Source organism: Dermacentor andersoni, chromosome 7 (genome assembly GCF_023375885.2).
Source record: "Dermacentor andersoni chromosome 7, qqDerAnde1_hic_scaffold, whole genome shotgun sequence".
Lineage (NCBI taxonomy): Eukaryota > Metazoa > Arthropoda > Arachnida > Ixodida > Ixodidae > Dermacentor > Dermacentor andersoni.
The window spans coordinates 126,026,950-126,045,830 of NC_092820.1; the positions used below are offsets into that span (position 1 = coordinate 126,026,950).

Here is an 18,881-nt window from a genome sequence, read left to right on the forward strand (position 1 = left end):
ACACGATGAATTTCTGAAGTAACTGCATAAATGCATGATGAGCCAAGTATTGTTGACAGTAAATCCAATGCTATCGCATTCCACGCTGTCAAAGGAAGTTGTACATTGGTTAAATGTGTACAGAGAACAAAGAACGGTTCAATGTTCAAGTTGCCAACTGTTACAGGGTTTATTTAGATAACTCGTCAGATAACAACGTTGAAAATATAGTATGCGAACTAGCGCCACTCATTGGCGTGCTCTAACGTAGCAACAACAGCCTTGTAACATGTGCAACGCATATTGATTGCTCTATTTTTGGACTGTTTACGTGGGAGTCTCCAAGGTATGGCATGAAAACATTTGGTTAGATGCCTTATCATGGCTGCTTTTTATTTTCGCTTTATTATGCAATTATGTTGACTGCCATAGTGGCATAATGTCATGTTAATGCAATATTTATTTTCACCATGGAGCAGAATCTTGGTAAGCGGAACTAGTTTAAAGAGAAACGCCGCTTAAACGGAAAACAGCGCTTAAAATGTCTGGTTTTTGTATTTCAGTAATCCAAAAGTAAAGAGAAAAACTTTCGGTAATAAGAATCGTCATTTTCGCCACTCTAAGTGGAACCATCCGAAGGAAGTTAGATCTCAAATAAGTAGCAGGATCTGAAACACATTTCTTTGTGACACCAATCATTCTATCCAGGCAGCCATGCAAGAACGCCGTGGCAAAAAAAAAAAAAAAATCTTATGCATGCAAAACAGCTGATACATTTTTTAAATATAATTAGCATGTACAGAGCAGCGCAGCTTCATGCCATCGCCACTCTTTCCATAGACGGCCAAGTTAAGGAGGACCAAAATTTCGGACGGTGTCCTGTTCCATAACTTGGACACCGCCCGCACGAGCGCGTGTTCTTCTGGCACGGACTGGAGCGGTAAGAGCTGTGTTTGATTACGATATCAATTATATGGACACTCCAGGCGCATTTATCCCGTCCGTGTCGGCGTTGCCGTGATGCTCCGTATAAAGTACAAGGGCGATAGCATCGTCGTCGCGCGTCTTATGCTATATGTGCGACTGAAAGCGCGCGATAGAAGCCTACGATAGCGCATAAATTTGGCGCGGGCGAAGGAGAAAGCGAAGCACAAAGGCGCCGTTTTCCGTCGCGCGAAAGGCCGTGGGAGGGGAAGGAGGGAGGAAGGGAGGGAGAAAGAGGGGGAGGGGGAGGGGGGCGTCGTTGCTCTCCGGCAGCAAATGAGCATTTCGCGACTGGGTGCAAGGGGAACTGACGATCGCGGCTGAATTTTGCGCGCCAGCATTGTAGGAAAGCGGCAAGGCAGGCGCGGGAGGGAGAGGGGGTGGCTTCGACTCCGCCAACATGTGCGTATTCTGTTTCGCTTTCAACGAACGCCGGTCTGGGGATCACCGTCCTGCGAGAGGAGCACAGCAAGCAGCTCCCGAAGCGCACCAGGCCGACGCACCAAAGGGGCGCGCCTCCGCTATCGTCCGCCCTCAGTGATGCTCTAATCACATCCACCGCAAGCAATCAGCCATCAGGTCAGCATGTTCTTTCTGTAGGGCACAGAGAAAATGAGCAAGCAAGGCAAAGGCTACGTGAACACGAGTTCCGGACAAGGGAATCTACAGGAGACAATGAAGAGTTACACCAAACAGCCTTCACTGTTTCACAAAAAGAAAAGAGTCGCAGGTGTTTCTGTCATACTCAAGCGAACTCCTCCTGACAGTAGCTCATGCAAAGTAAACCCAAATCTCCTGGCTATTGCAGTCGTGACAACAGCCCCAGAAAAGGTACTCAGCCATCGTCGCATCAAGGTTGGCAACCTCATGGTGACAGTGTCTACAGTTCCTGCAACTAATCACCTCCTCGCGGTGGCAGATCTGTTGGGTAACGCTGTGAAAGCTTGAGTTCCATGCCACTACTCTGCCACCTACGGAAGGATGCAGCACGTTCCTGTTGAGTACTCGAATGACGACTTGAAGGTGTATTTAAGCGAACAAGGAGACATATGGCGCGGTAATGGCGCGGTAATGCCACGGCAATGGAGACCCGAAGACACTCGGTCATCCTCGAATTCTCCAAATACGCTGCTGCACCAACCCGAATGCCTTTTGGATTCTGCAGTTATCTGGTGACGGGCTACATGGGGTCCGCTACTCAGTGTTTCATAAGTCAAAGACGTAGAAATATAGCGAAATATTGTAAAGGGTCCATCCGCTGCAATATATGCGCTGGTGCACGTACGCAGAAAGAGTGAACGCCACGTTCGCCGCCTCGATGGGCAAACTGTGGAGCCGAGCATGCCGCATCATACGGCGGGTGTCCCAAAAAGAAAGCCGCTACTCTTGCACGGACAATGAAATAAATCCATGGAGAAGTGCGGTAATGACGGGAACCACTACCGAATCCGGATGTAATGTTTTCATTTACAGACCAAAAAACAACACGGCACTGAACAGCGCAGGGACACGGCTTCGACAAAGTCCTTCTCCTCAGTCTTTAGAGAAAATCAGCGAAGACCATCATCTGCCAAGCGCCAGTCAAAGCCCTCAAGTTATACAGCCGCAAGCCAACAACAAGAATTACCCCCAAGGTAGCAGCAGAAGAACAGGAAGAAATAAGAAAAGCTTTTAGATGGTAGCACTGTGAATGACATACCAAGTGTGCTGATTCCCATGATGTTCGCAGCAATCAATGCTCTTTTACGTGTCAGTACGTCGCTTAAAAGCATCCCCAAGGAAGAGGCCATTCTGGCTTTAAACCGGTGTTGTCGACCTATTTCACAGCGCAATCCCATGATTTTTCATAGAAGCAACGATGGCTTCGCCAAAAAGTGTCTGGCCAGCGGTGTACACCATGCCAGTGCAACGCTCGCGACTTTCGCTTAAAATTAGCAGACTTAGAGCGTCAGGGTTGATGCCTTCTTGGTCGATGAGGGAACCCAAAACAAGTGCTTGACGCTCGGCGAAATGACACTTTTTTTTAATTTGAAATCAGTCTAGTTTGCCGTACGTGGACAACTTCTAATCATTGGTTGTGCTCGTGATATGTCTTGCCATAAATGACAACGTGGTCCAGGTAACACACGTATAATTCCCATCGAAGTTCACGCACAATCGTACCCATAAATCGTTCGAATGTTGCCGGAGCATTACACAAACTGAAAGGCATTACGCGGACATTACGAAGGCAGTCTTCTTCAAGTCCGGGGGGTGCCTAGGTTTCTGCCAGTAGCCTGAACGCAGATCGACAAAAGAGAAGTACGAAGCAGAATGTAAACAGTCGATGACGTTATCTACACGTGGGAGAGGACACACATCCTTCTTTGTTACTAGGTTTAGGCAGCTGCAGTCGGTGCAGAATCGTCATGAATCATCTTTCTTCTTTACCAACATAACTGGAGCCGCCTATGAACTATTGGACGACGCCATTGTGCAGCATGTCTTTAACTTGTTCGGCGACCACTTTGCGCGCCGCTGAAGAAACGCGGTACGGCTTCTGCAATATTGGCGACGCTGTTGCGCGACTGTTGCGGCGGTGTACAAGGGAGTGCAGTGGTGAATGTAGACGCGCTCTTGCAAAGTCAAACACTGAAGCATAGCAGGCAAGGAGCCCTAGCAGCGCTTGTTGGTGGGAAGAAGGGAGCGATTTATAAATCATGCTCTGAAATTTTGAACCGTGGTCACTGAGCGACGAGCTTGCGTCCGTGGGAGTAGCAACTGCTCGAATGCTCACAGCACCACCTTCCTCAAAGCGTGCTACCTTCAGTCAGGCAGACAATACAACTTACTCGGAGGACAGATTCACCGTTTACACGTGAGCACAACCTTCTACAACTTCGATAAGTGAGCGAGGGATAAGTACATTCTTCTTTAGAGTGTTGACGTATTCGGGTTTCATTAATCGACAGCCAAAATCAACACGCACGCGCGACGAGGACAATGGGGTTAACATTGCCGTCTGCGCAAGCACATGTACATCAGTGGACATGGAAAAAACTTCTTGGCAATCGGATGGAACGTCATCCAGCGCTGCTGGTCTGAAATCGCTGCTGAGTGAATCTTCACCAGCCCTGCAGCTTAATGTCTAATACGATGCGGGTATGGCGATCGACGTGTCCCGGTTGGCGATGAAGTCAGGCTGCGGTTAGATATTGGGGAGTCATTCCTTGGCGTTTACTACCGAGATAGCTGACGAAGAGGAATAAGTTGTTGCCAGGATGCAGTTTCGAGCATGCGCGGTGAATACGCACGACATCGAGAACCACACTGTGGCCGATGGCGGCAATACCTCGTGATGTGTCACTGAGCCCCGCAGCTGTAGGAAACAGGTGGCCTGCGATCTTTTTTTGAAGTTAGGCACAGATCTCCAAGGCGTGTTGTGGACGGGAGAGGCACGTCGCGGCTGTCTGTCATGTGGACGTTCAAAACTCGTAGGCTGTGGCTGAACCATGGGGCTCTGGGCATAGCTGATGTCGTAAAGGGGATGGTCGCTGTAGACAGGTCGTGGCCAGACTGTCAGTGCTTCAAAGTAGCGCTCTTCACCGGAGCATTGGTGGCACATGTGGTTGGCATCTGGGCCTTGAAAATGAGCCAGCTCATCTGGGATAACGCGTCGTACTAAACCCACAAGGTCCTTAGAGGCAGGTACGTCCACACCTGCTACGTTGATCACATTGTCCAGCCGGCCAAACTTAGGAATAATGCGGCGTGTTTTAAGAGCCTCGAACGTACTGCAGTGAAGCCTTAAGTCGGAAGGGGTTGTGAGGTCTTCCTTAGAGATAAAAATTTGCATACATCTTCGGCTATTCCCTTGAGTAGGTGTCCAATCGTGTCCTCGTCCGACATACTTGCGTTCACAATTCCGCAAAGCTGCACGATTTCCTCAATATAGGTAGTGCACTTATCTCCCGGTACCTGCGCTCGTATTGAAGGTGTCGCTCAGCCCTTTTCTTTCCCGAAAGCGAATCGCGAAAGCATTTCTTTATCTCTTTGCCGAAGCTGCCCCAAATTGTTAGCGAGCCCTTGTTATTGCCGAAGCACATAAGGGCAGTTCAGGCAATAAAAGATGTAACGTTAGAGACTTGCACGGAGGCGCTCCATTCACTATGGAGGCTCACCCTCTGGTAGTATCTCAACCAGTCCTCGACGTCTTCATTCGAATTGGCTGAGGATGTGCGTGCTTCTCGAGCCAGCTTACTTAGGGCGAATGTTTTCGTCCGCTGTTTCCCTACAAACTTCGCTTCCGTCCGAATCACTCTTGTCAGCGTCTTCGCCCGGTGGTAGCCAGACGTTTGCTGCGTCGAAGTGGTAGTATAGCTCGATCGTCCATTGTGATCTACCCAGAGCCTCCACCAAAATTGTTATGGATGGGCTGCGTTTATTTGCGTGATAGATTGTTAACGTAGAGCAAGAGACAGGACGATCATGCAAGGCGTACAGGCAGCGGCCAGCTCCTCGCGCACACCACTACTTCATCTTCTTTCGGCTGTGTCGTGCAGCGTGACAATTTCTCCGGAGGCCGACGAAGCTCACCGAGCGAGTTAAATAGCACGATGGTGGTACAATATGTATGTCACACGTTGGAGGTATTCTTATTTTCATCACACATGATTTTTGATGCACTATCTTAGCGCACGCAATTGTGCACAAAGATCATATAGTGCTTGTGGGTGAAAATGGTGGTCATAGCTCTGGCACCGTCGAGCCTCCCTTGCTGGAGGTATTCTGGTGCGCAGTCGTGGAGATTAATCTTTTAAGGAAGGAGAAAGAAGCTGTCACGCTGTTCAGCCGGCAGCTTTGCTTCTCGGCACCGAAGGTAACATGGTAGATACGCCTAGCGGCACGGTTATATTTAAGGTACTGGTAACAAAAAGAAATGCAGGGAAACAGGGGAGCCTACGGTCGTTAGAAGAGGCGAGTTTTATTCAAAGTAGGGATAGCAAAACTGTTAAGACTGCTTTAGAGTAAAACCACCCAGCAACCTAGGTGAATATCTGTCGTCGCCCTGTTTCAGGGGACATGTGATTACATCATCATCATGAACAGCGCCACAGTCATCTTCACTGGAGTTCACGGTTAGGCGGCTGTGGTAACGTTCGGTAAGCAAACGTTGACGGCAGAGCTACGGGGGCATATACGACTTTAATAAGTGGTCGGTTAAGAAATTTTATTGCGAGCGTCTAAAATTTTTCTAATTTGAGTCATTCTTTGCGTCCGTTTCGGTTATTATAGGGTTAATAACATAACGAAAGTGATGATAATGGTATGGTGCTTTTCGTTTTGTAGCCTCTAGACGTAATAGTTGCGTTCTATCAATCATTAGTGATATTAAAGGAAAGTAGAAAAGTAAAACAAAAGAAAGAAAGAAAAAAGTTCAAAAATAATGAGCGTAGTGGCACAAGTTCATTGAGTGTAATTGTCCATTGAAGGCGTGTTACAAATTCTAGGGTATAATCAAAGTTGACAATGAGGGGCCCTAGGTGAGGAGTCCTTTCAAACTGTAAAGGGTCCCGTCAAGGAATCATTTTTCAAGGGAGCCTCCCTCCCTCCCCCCTCTATCCCGACTCCCATACGTTAATCCGTCCCCGACTGTACTGGTCCCGTTCTCACACTGGTTGAAAGCGGCTACGCTACGCCCTTATTGATACATGTTTTTTTGTTCCTTCGTTCAAGCTGCTGGTATCATATGGAACACGAGACCTTGCGGGCACTGTGTAACGCCTCTATATTGCACATTTGCAATAAAGCATGCAACAAATACCGTTTGCCTATTGCCTAAAGAATGTTTATTACTTAACCCTATTCTAGAGGTGTTCATTCTCGATTATTGAATTGAACGCCCTAGAGATAACGAATATTTCTTCACTGCGTAGTACAAGTTAGCCGCTTCGGACACAACGCTCAAGGAGCAATGGCATACGAGTGAAATGCATTCCCAGCGACTTTTTCTTGTGTTGCAATCCCTCGACAACAGCGAGTTGCATTTGGCCCAAAACATGATAACCATGCGTGGTGATCGTGTGATGGAGCTAGAAGGTATACATGAGCTGTATTTAGGAATAAAAGTTTAGTTGTCAGTCGGCGCTGGCCGTTGTGTCTTTTTCTTGCTGTCGTCGTTCAGTATGCGCAAAACGTTCCAAACTGGAGTTGCAGTTGTCGCGAAAGATAGCTGCAGGTGGCAGAGAGCGCCGCCAACTCACCTGGTCACCTGCTCGGCGGCTTCAAGCACTTTTGGAGAATCTGCTCTAGCTCGAAGCGAGAGGGCGACTTTGCTTCCAGGCCTGTTTTTCACCTGCTTTTCGACCTGCTGCAAGATGCGCGCCGCAAGATTATCGGCGCTGCCCAAATGCACGAACGCAGGCATGGTTTCCTCGCAGTAAGAGAAACCAATCTCGAAGGCTAACGCTTTTGCGGTCTGCATGCGCCGGCAGTGACTGCGAAGCTGTAGAGACGTCATGGCTACCATGTTTTCTCGACATCATTTAGCGGAGCTAATTTCCTGTAGTCGTTCCGTCACGCTCTGCACATTTGTGCACGGGACTTGTTCTACAGCGAAGTCGCTTAGATAATTTTCACCGCGGATCTCTTGCGGCGGCTGCGAATGACCTCGGTGGGGCCCAGGGTCGTGGTCTGTATTCAACGTCAAAGAGAATCAACGCAAGCCGAGTCGGAGCCCTGTGGCGATCCCGGGGCTTCATTCATAATGCGCAGTCGGACGCCGTGCGCCAGTAAACGAGAAGAAGTATGCAAGAGCGCCCTTCGAATGAAAGCGACTGCACAGAAGTACAGCGTTTTGCGTCTCGACACCGACATGGGTTTCGTTATTAAAATGCGCCAGGCTTTCGACTCAAATTGCTGCCTCTGTGGCACAATCGGCGCCGTTACGACACCGCCACCGATCAAGCTCCGCAAAATTGTTAAGCTGCCACACATGTTTGTTTCCCCACGAACAATATCTTATGTTGCATCTTTTTAACGCGATAGCGTTAAGGGCCCCAGCGTCGACCGCCCAGCGTCTTCATGCCAAACCACGCAAACCCAACCACTCTTCAATCACCAATCCTCCGAATTTTGCAAACGGCAGCCCACAAACAAATGTAATATTAAGAAAACATCGACAGCGCATATCTTTAATGTTAGATCTTGTCATACTGAAAGATAGAATATACGAAGCAATCACAGGAAATTGATCCACATAAGAGGTCGCGTTTCTACCAGAAACCTTGTTATCGCGCATAGCGTTCGCCGCCAGCATTTCCCGGTAAAACTATGGTTACATAAGCTGCAGTTGCCGGGAAGCATGAAAAGCAGTCAGGGGTCTTCGAATGCTATCCCGGTCCACTCCTAAAGGCGACGCTTAAGCGTCCTTCAAACTTTAGTCGAGGCGAAGCGCAGTGTTTTTCGGATTTCTCGTAATGGCTAAGCAGCTGCTCCTGCATGAAACATGCTGTGCTTAACCATTAGATACACAAATGTCTTTCTCTTTTCCTTCTTTTGTGGGGTGAGGGGGAAGGGGCGGTGCAAATACTGTAACTTTTATGCAATAAATGGAATAGTCAATAATCGTGCAGGCTTTAGTAGACTAGTTGTGGCTTTCAAACGTTATTCTTATGGCTTTTTTAGGCTGTGTTGTATGTGCTGTGCAAATAAAAGCGCTGGTGGACTTCCGCGCATATTTTGCATGTAGGTAGCGTTTTTAGCGAGTGTGGCTTATTACGATATTTTCGAACTATGCCTGTTACGTCAACAATAAAGTAATGGTAAGTGGCGATTGTGGTGACGTCACTCAAAACATGGCGATTCCGCTGCAACGAAACAGTGGGTCCACCTGACACCGCTACAACGAAAACACGGTGTTTGCCGTAGACGCGACAGGTGGCGCTACCCTTTATCTTAAAACATTTTAACATTTTTTTCTTTCTGGATAGTTGCAAACAGAATGTCGCCTCGAGGGGCGCGGCTTATCGCTCGCTGCAGCCTCGCAGTTTCGGTTTCGCCCGCTCCGATAGCCGAAATACGTCGTGCCAGCCTTCCGCGGGTATTCGCGTTTTTCCAGATAGAAAAGTTGATATGACATGCACGAAGAGCTACCTTCGATTTGCTGATTGCAATGGCCGCGCTGATACTGAACGGTTAAAGGTTAATTAATCATTTTTTGGTAATAAGCGACTAAAACCACGTATCACCCGTGGCACTGTGGTCGCCGCGACTGACAGCATGTCTCTGTAGGAACCGACCCTTTATTTCAAAATTTTTAAATATTGCTTCGTCCTTGTGGAACTATCCCGTATAATTATGCATTACCCCCTATCTCTTAAGAGTGCTGAGTTTGCGAACACTGCTTAGCTGTTCTTAACGCTGCGTTGTGTTTTTACAAAGCGTGTTTTATATTGTGCAGTATAATGACTGAAAGCTTCTGTTGTAAATACCAGGATGTTGCAACTGTTTGATAATACTTGTAAAAAGGTTAAGCATTCAACACGATTAGCTTCCGGCACTATTGGATTCGTATTCGATTTCATCACTACTCTGCTATTAAGCATAAAACAGCCATTGTCTAATCGCTAAAATGCAGGTAGAGAGTATCACATCACGAGCAGTTGCAACGGACTTTGGTAACGTCAGGAGTGAGTGCATCTTGCTAAAAAAAATAAGAAAAAAAAAGATTCAAAGCGTCATTTTACTATAGTCAACCACAGCTGTGTCTAAAATGGCCGCTTCGAATCACTTACCTTAAAGTACTGCAGTTCGTTGGCCTTCACGTCGTCATACCCTCGCGTACCGATGTCAACGTCTAGCATGCCAAGGTCTTTGAAGCCTTCATTGAAGAGTTCCTCCATGGCCTTCTCGAGTTTAGGCTCCATGTTAATCATAACCTCGGCGATGAGGCTAGGAAAACGGCCAATACAGGCAGAGTCGGGAAAAAGTCCGCATTAACCAACGTTTAGTCACAATATCTTAAGCGACATTTGAAGCAGCCATTACATTATGCCGTTGTTATTCGACGTTGCGCCTGCAGTGGACTTGGGCTACTTAAGCACGAAATGAATTTCTGGCGCTTATCGATTCGAGGTTATAGAATCATGAAAAAAACTTGATTGCGCATTTCTGTGCATGTTCTACAACTTCTTGAGCACAGCTAAGTCCCAAAGCTCGTAATTTTTGCATGTTTTAACGTAACTCATGAGATAATAAGGAATAAAAAACCACATAGAAACTCCTCTGTGTGCGTTAGTGTGCGTTAGCACTGTTCCACTTGCTTATCTCCACGCAGCCCGGTATCAATTTTAATGTTATGAAACTCTATCTGGCCAGAAGAAAAGACAGCGCAGCGGCGACAGGAATTGTTGCGCACGGCGGCTCGAGGTGAATCGACGACACAAGTAACGTACTGCAGGTGGCCGTCCTAGGTGCGCTGACGTCGACTGCGCCAACAAGTGCGAACATTTAACGGTCACGCGTCGTCGTGCGCGCCCTATGTTTTAACAGGATCTACGCGCTGTTTTCTCGCAGCTGTAGCATTGACGTGACAGACAAAGGTCACTTCGCTCGGTCTTGCCACGCTTGCTCGCACCAGCAAATGTCCGCGCTAATCGAGTGCGATGTGTTCATCTTTGCGTGTGCGGGCTGACACCATGCTGATTAATTCAATTAGCAAGCGAATGTTTCAGAGTTTATACGTCCGATAAAGGTACTATCCTTACTTCGTATAGCTGTCGACTAACTTGCTAACGCGGGTTGCTGCTTCGCTTTCGGGCGAAGCTGCGACTTTCTTTAGTTGCGTCGGTTTCATGGCACCAGCTCGTAGTCACCACAGTGTGCTGCGTATGCCAATGCGTCAGGTCTTCCGCGGGAATTCTGATGCGCTGTAGTGTCGTTATCGAAGTTTCTCTTGCGTGAATGCTTTGTTGCGAAGTATGAATAATGTGAGATTGGGGTTGCCTTGTGTGTAGTGGCGTTCGCATATTAGCAATTTCATGGATCTCGTGGATGTATGTTGTGAACCAGGGCGTGGCTGGCGCTGCTATTAGGAGACCTGTGCGTAAGGCGGTCATTTAGTGTGCGTGATTGTTGCTCGCAAACACCCAAAGCAATTCTTTGGGGTATATTTCAAGAATTCGGCGAAATATGAATAATCTACGACAGCTGCACGTTACGGACGGACTAGTGCTTGTTTACACGTTATGAAAGTTTGCTGCCCTCGAGTTTTATTGCCAACGCGCTGTTACTTCTCAATACGGCGTTCAGCATTCCGTAGGCGTTTACTGAGAGGTTACCCTCACCCCTCCCCCCTGCCACACCCACACAAACGCCATTCCTCAGCGCCTATGCGTAAGTTGACGCAGCGTGGACGCCGACTGTTTACGGGTCAACAAAAGACCCGGCTACCTGAACATGACAATTTGAACTAATTGATAAAAAGGGCCATCATCGAATGCTATTGTAGGAATTGCTTCGACCTCAGATTTCAGACTGCTACGGGCTTGCGCCATATGCGTAGACGAATGCTGTTGTGACATGGGGTAGACTAAGAGGAGACGAAAAGCGTTATACAATACGTGCAGATATAGAATAGAAGCAGCAGTAAGGGGGAGCGCACCAGACCTATGAGGCGGCTTGTGTATCCTTTCTCAACAATGCGCCGGTTCTGCCTGAAATCCCTTTAGCTACCCATCGTCGGCAAGAACAAGGCGGGACGGGTGCCAACGTCACCCGCGTCGCACAGACTTCTACCTCGTTGCGGTAGAAGTCTGAGTTCTACCAACGGAAAGGGGTCGGCAGTTTCGGTGAACTTTGGAGGTCACATAGTTGATTGTTAGGTCACAGTTTGGAACACATAGTTCGGCGAGTAAGCCGGACATGACGATGTCAAGCTTGTCAGTGGAGGTTTGAAGCTCAGCACCAGAACAACAACTTCAGAAAAAAGAAGGGAGAGCGGCAGCGCCGGTTGCCTCGATCAGCACCTCTATTTTTTTCAATGCCAGCCAGATGCGGCTGATCTGACGGTTCACCACGCTCTCCTGTTGTCCTTTCCTACTCCCCCCGTCGGCTAGCGTTCGCGCCTGCTTTAAGGTCGTGGGGCAGAGTACCATATGGGTGACGCCTCACAGCGGGGGTCTGAGGAAGACTGACAGGCGGGCAACAGCCTGACAGATGATGGGAGGGTGGCGTCTACCACTCGTCATCGGGAACAGCAGTGGCGTGCGCTAATCGACGTCGGCGTCACGCAAGCATGCGTAGCTAAATTAGTCATACCATCTGGGTAGCATTGCATTGCGGCAACTCACTTAACTAAGGCGCACCAACGGCTCCCATTCGGGAGCGAGCGATTGCACTATCATTATAATATAGAGGAGGCGTGGCCTCGATTGATGATAGGCATGCAATGGGGTATAGCAATGTGCACCACAGTAGGCATGGTTCGGCGGAACGGTGCGATATCATGGGAGGGATATTGAGACCAATGCAACGATTGTGATTGACCGAGATACATTTATCAGATTCCCTGCCTAGTCTCCTGTGGAAGAGGACGGCATTAAAAGTGGAGAATTTTGTGTAGTGAGAGTGCGCTGACGTGTCCTGACGTGAACTCAGGCATTTATTATGCTCGTACATTGAGTGGACTTCCGTACCTTAGGCCAGTATTAATGTTAATTAAACCAATTTTCATAACGTACGCACTCGTCAATGGGCTTGCTGAGTTCTTGGCCAGACGTCACCTCGAGTAGCAGCAACGGCTTGGCAACGGTGAGATAAAGAAGGCAGTACTCACGATTTGGGTTTACCTACGTTACCTGCCTACGTAAGTTGGAGTTAAACTACTGAGGAAAGAACGACTTGTGTGGATCCGGGATCAGCATACAGCCTCTTTGTGGTTCAGGGAGGCACAAACGTCATAGTAACCACTCGAGGAAATTTGAAGGAAGAGCAGCAGAAGGTAGTCCTCGCGATATGGAATTTGGCGGACCTGGGAACGGGGCAACGGAAGACAGGACATTCGCAAGCTCGAGGTTGCGAGAACGCTGGAGCGACTACATTTTCCAGGACGACAAGGACATGGCTTTATTCCGAAATTAGTTGTTAATGATCGCTGCCAGGTGGGCGGTCAGTCCAGGGAAAGTTGTAGTGTTCTCTCGGAAAAGCATGGATATTACAGTGGTAAAAAGAAGAGAAGCTGCTGCTGTTGGTAGAAGAGCTAGGCATGAATATTATCAAAAGTTGACGAAGGGGCCGGAAATCCATACTGCGATTGACGAACCGGGTTTCAATGTGTTCGACCTCAAGAATGCCTGGGGCAAAAAATGTCGCGAAGGAAGAAAAGGAGCGCGAGAGGAAAAAAGGGGGAGCAGAAGACAAGTAGTGGCAGGCATAGATGGAACAAATGCGGGCAGAAACTTAGCTCGCGAAAATAAAACTAGTCGAAGCGAGATTAGCGCGCGGTGCGGAGGCGGCGCCGCCACGAATGGAAAGCGTGAAAATGGCGAGTTTGCTTCAGCCCCACAAAACAGGCGATGACATCGGTCTCTACATGGTCAATTTCGAACGGATATTAGAGAATCAATAATATCTCCTGGACACATGGACGGAGTGGTTGCTTGTGTTGCCGCCGGTGGGAGAAGCCTCGCAGGTCGTATCGCGACCGAGCGTAGCCGAGGCAGGCGTGTCGGGTTCAGTGAAGGCGAGTTTGCTCGAAAAATACAAGCTTTCCACGTAGAGACCTTTCAGAAATATCGAGACCGTAGCAGCAGTCTGCAATGGGTTAGCGGAAGGCCGCCCTTACCTTTCCACGAACAGCTTAGAGCCGCTGTTGATTAAAAGTGGGTGTGAAATTTTCGGAAGCCCAGGTCATGGGTCTGACGAGGTCCACAGCATGTGAGCTAGCTCAAGCAGGTAACTACCAAGAGCCAAGGGCACAAAAAGAGGATTAAACAGCTATAGCTGCGGAGACGTATTTAAGACGGAGGAGGAAATACTTCCGATTTGCCCGACCGATATTCGGGAAGAGGGCCCGCCTGAGAAGCCGCCAAGACGAAGAAAGAGGCACTCCAAGATAAGCACCCAAAAGCATGCTAAGAGAAAGACGCCTCGCGGAATCGGGAATGCCGCAGGGAAAAGCAACGCGGCCGAATAAAGAGAAAGCCACTAAGACATCTGAAGAGCAGTAATGCAAGAGTTAGAAAGGCGCGTTTGTCGTTTGGATTGTTTGCAGTCAGAGCGTTTCCGAGCCGCCAAACGACGAAGAAAAGACACAGTCTTTCAGTGCAGAGGACGACAAACGCCAGGGGGCCAAAATTCGAGGTGCAACTCGTAGACCCAGAAGAGCGCGGTGACAAGGCGACGCGAAGTGGTCATAGTATGCGGTACATTCGTAGTGAACGCCTAGCAGGCATGTTACCACTACGTAAAGAATCGGAGGTCTGGAGCAAGGGTAACGGTACGCACGCCCTTTGTAATCCTTGGTTATCAAGGTTGACAAGAGCATTCAGACTAGGCCCGGCCTGGAGTACGGCTTAGAGAGATAACGCAGCCGTCGGCTCTTCGGAATGAATAACGGCTATATACAGGTTTTCTGGAAATAAGATTGTTTGTTTCTTTATTTTCGGAGTTTGGTTTAAGGTTTTGAGATCTCTTCGATTCCAGAGATGGTTTCGATAAGCAAGTTTCTAGCCTTGTTTAGATAGTTTGCTTTAGAAGCTCGCCAATATTCTAAGGGTTCGCGCGCATAGATTCTTGAAACTTTGTTTTCTCGATACGCCGTTCAACCTTTTGAGCAAATAAGCTTTTTTTTTTTTTCTTTTTCCTTTGTGGGATACGCTTGCGCCGCCAAGCCTAGGTTATAGGTTGGAAGGCTGTAGTGGCGCGCTTGAGTTCTCAGTCAACTTTTCTGACGCGGTCGCATGATTTTTTTCTTTGAAATTAAGACGCGTTATTTGGCGAAGCCATTGTTTAAGCGCAAAATTTTAGAAAATGTTTGTACCGCTCCTTTAAGGCGTTTCGTGCTCGGACACAGAAAAGCAAAGCGTTAGTGAGTGTCCCACACGTGAATTCACAAGACGACACCGCTTTGAGTGTCGCTTAGAGCATGCGTGGAATAATTAAGAAATAAGCTCGAACCTTCGTGTAGTTTCCAGCGCGTAATTTACGGAGCTTTTTTTTTTACGTCTTTAGCGCGGATCTTTTGCGGGCGAGAGAAAGAATATGTCAGTGCGTGAGTCGCAAAAAAGTGGCAGATTCGCGGAGCCCTATTGGGAATATGTGGATAATTTTGAGACGAAAGCCTCGTCTTCGCGGCCTACAAACATAAGAAGGCTTTAAGAAGAAGACTTAAAAGAACACTTAAAAAGCGAATTTATTTCAAAGAACGCAGAGAGGTCATTCTGAGCTAGCGTGCTCAAGCCTGCTACTCGGCACAGGGGAAGGAAAAATTAGGCAACCAATGTCTAATTAACTATTAAAAGCGTGAACTCGTATCTAAACTATGTGCTGACCACGCTACATGTAGGGTCGGTGTGAGTGCGTACCAGCGATTCTGTTAACGCTGCTTACATAGGACCTACTGACACAAATGGAAGAGCTAGCGGTTGCTCTTCGAGAGAGTCGCGCCCATGTGGCGTAAATTATTGTTCGCTTCACTTCAAACCATTGCAAGCCTTTCATTCGCTCGCTACAACACACGCGGCGAAAAAAAAAGAACGAATCAGTTTCACCTCTGACCCGCCTAACAAGGTCTAGGATACTGCGCCAAGAGGCATAGACGAGACGCCATCAATGCCGAGTGCCCGACAAAAGTGCAAGCGGCAGGTATACCGAGGCGGTATACCTGCCGAGGTGGTACCGGTATACCGGCGGTATAGCGGTACCGAGGCGCCTAATTCAGTAGCACTATGCGCGCCTCGCCGAGAAAACAAACTGCCAAGGCGCGTGACGAGGGAAAGTGCAGGCGGTGAGGAGACCGGCAATACTTTTGTTCATGCGCGTTTGCTGCTACGTTATATAGAAAGATATTAAGACATTCGCGAATGTACTAAAGCACGTGAAGATACAAAAGTATCGTATCAGATACAATAATTGAGGCAGTATCTTATATCTGTTTCTCCAATTAATGTCGCCCTAGCATCTTGCATCATATCACGGCACAATTCTAAAGTATCTTTGCCCAGTCCTGCTGTGGTCGAAAGGGCTCCAATATGGCACGCGAGTGCCGACATTATAAAGGTTACTTTAATAAGCTGCAGTGATTACAACTGTCTTTTAGAACATCACGTACGTATGTATCGCCATGAAGTCGTAGAGCCCAGTCCGCTGGGTTCACCGGTGTCGTATTGAATATTGAATATCATATTGAATACGACTGTGCACCTATACGTCTGAAACTTGCTTCAAGTCACTCAACAGAACTGGTATAGACCCTGCAAGAAACCCTACAAACGATGGCGGCGAAACTTACTCTGTGAACATGGAGGCCCCGAACGTCGTGGTGTTGTAGGCTTTCGCTGCGTTGGCTAAAACTTTATACGCTGTCAAGCCGTACAAAGGCTTTATTTTGTCTCGACGGCTGTCGTAGTAGATGTGCATGTAAAACACGCTGTCGCATAAACCGTCCTCCGGCACCTGCCTTTCCAGCACGCCTCTCTTGCCGAACGTACACACCAGCACTGTGGCTACAAAAGAAGAAAGTGGCAGGGAAGTCTGTTCAGCAGTTTCCTATAGCAAAAATAAAAACAAATATGCAGACTCCACGCACTGTTAGAATCGGTGTAAACGAAGCATTCCATGCTGGATGCTTTGACTGATGATAACAAGTGTGGTGTTGACGGCTAAAGCTTAATTTCTTCAACGTTTAGTCTGGCATGAGAGTGGTGAGTTGATGTTAAACGTTACCTTGCGGGAACCGCTGCTGTTTTTCTGCGTAGTACGCAGAACACACAGCGAGAGGTGTTTGCTTGAGGCGTTATCGGGCACCATATTTCATAACCTCTGAGAGGGGTGAACATAGCCATTGCCTCACACGGCACATCGCATTGTGGCAGAAGTATTAAACTTGAATTTGATAATTGGGCTGTACTTGGCAACACCACAATCGGATTATGAGGTACGCCGTAGTGGCAGACTCCGAATTAATTTTGACACCGTGATGCTCTTTAACGTGTCCCGAAATCTAAGTGCACGTGCATTTTCTATTTCGCTGCCGTCGAAATGCGGCTGCCATTGTTGGGAGCAAATTCACAGCCTCTAGCAATGCCATAGCCGCAAGGCTAATGCGGCGGTAACAGAAGTGTTTATTTGACGGTCAATCGCTCACGTGGCGTCGCCTAGACTCTGCGGTGCGCTTTAATTAATGCGGCTCTGCTTCCGCACGCTCTGCGCACGTAGTTCCCGATACGGCACCGATTGTGCCGTAACATGAACTTAGGCTTATCCAATTTCCCCGCCACCGCTGTCGTACAGTAGTATGGTTTGCTTGCCTTCTCACGTCACCTACCCCCCTCCCTTGTACGGGAACTGCCTTTAAAGTTCTATCTGCCTCTACTGCCCTGCAGTACTATCGACGTCCCCTCTGGACTCGAACTTAGTAGAAAGGGAAGAGCTGTAGTTTCTTGAATGCTTCTGAGGGTCCCAGATAATTACACCTGTCTAGAGCCTAATATGGCGACGGCCAGGGAGCTCCAGAGGGCATTGTGCACATTCGACGCGGTGGGGTGAAAACGAGTTTCTAGCGTCGCCTTTCCTCTCTGACTCGCTCCTGTCGTGTACGCGCACAGTGTGACCCCCCACCCCCCGTCGAGTTGTGTCTGGCAGCAGTAGCCACAGTAGCAGCAGCAGCAGGGAGAAAGTCGAAGGTAGAGGCAAATAAAGCTTCGCTTTAAAACAGAGCTAGAGTTGCCTGCGCTCTTTTGAACGCCAGTGGTCTGCGAGTACCGCGGCGCAGGTTTTGCCTGTCCTCGAGTGATGGCGACACGCCGCGTGGCGCCTCCGTCAGGCGATTTTCTTCTACCTTAGCAGTGCGCTCTCCCTGGCGCCTTTTGCTGCCTGTCGTGCCGCCTTCAGCCGGGCTTCTTCTGCTGTCAGGGGAGAGCCCGTATGGACACGTGCGCGGTATAGTGTGGTGTGGTGTGGAGGAGTGTGTCTTTGCGAACATGCACTGCAGCTAGTTTAAGACTGTGGTTAGTACCATCTCCGACCAGTCTGCTTTCCCGGTAGCCATTAGATGCTTACATCTACTCACGATTACGGGAGAACCAGCAGTTTTTTCCAAACTGTCCAAACGACGCCCCTTGTCATCTGCTCAGGGGAGCGCACACGTGGTCTCGCGTTCCCCTGCTAAGCAATATGACAACACGTGGCGATCATCTCAAATAGCTAGTTGAGGTTCGCACAAGTGAAACATTTGTGAGGTTGTGGCCATGTGGTTAGAATCGCACTGCTGTGCTGGGAGAGAAAGGTTCACTCTCACCATCATACGCAATCTTCCAGTTTCCTTTTTGCGAGCTACTCCGCAATACAGCAAAACTCAGCAGCCCTGGTCCAAGAAGTGCTGGGGGTTCGTTCTGTTAACTGCTTTGAAATTGTTACATAATTGCGGAAACGTCCATCCTTGTCTCCATTTCTTGGCTTTCGTAAAAAACTTCGGGTGCATTTACCCGAACCATGCTAAGTCAATTAGCCCTAAGTGAAGCCTCCTTTACATTGTTGGCGAAGATCAGGTTCGCGTTAGAAAATTCAAGCTGCTCACGGAAAATTTCTGTGGTTGCAGATCACAAGATATGTTAACGAATATTGAATTTTGGGGTTTTACGTGCCAAAGCGACAATGTCATCATGAGGGACGCCATAGTGGGCGGGCTCCAGATCAATTTTGACCAGTGTCGGCTCTGT

General features: G+C 48.4%; 1 protein-coding gene across 2 annotated transcripts in view; it reads right to left on the reverse strand.

The window, feature by feature from the left end:
- LOC129385626 (uncharacterized) overlaps positions 1–18,881 on the reverse strand; it is a 53,737-nt gene that overhangs the window by 12,324 nt on the left and 22,532 nt on the right. For both annotated transcript variants that reach the window (XM_055072451.1, XM_055072450.2), the window contains 3 exons: positions 16,454–16,667; positions 9,738–9,894; positions 7,206–7,312 (listed from right to left, as the gene is read on the reverse strand). In XM_055072451.1, coding sequence (XP_054928426.1) covers positions 7,206–7,312; positions 9,738–9,894; positions 16,454–16,667 — 478 coding nt within the window. The remainder of the gene's footprint in view (positions 1–7,205; positions 7,313–9,737; positions 9,895–16,453; positions 16,668–18,881) is intronic.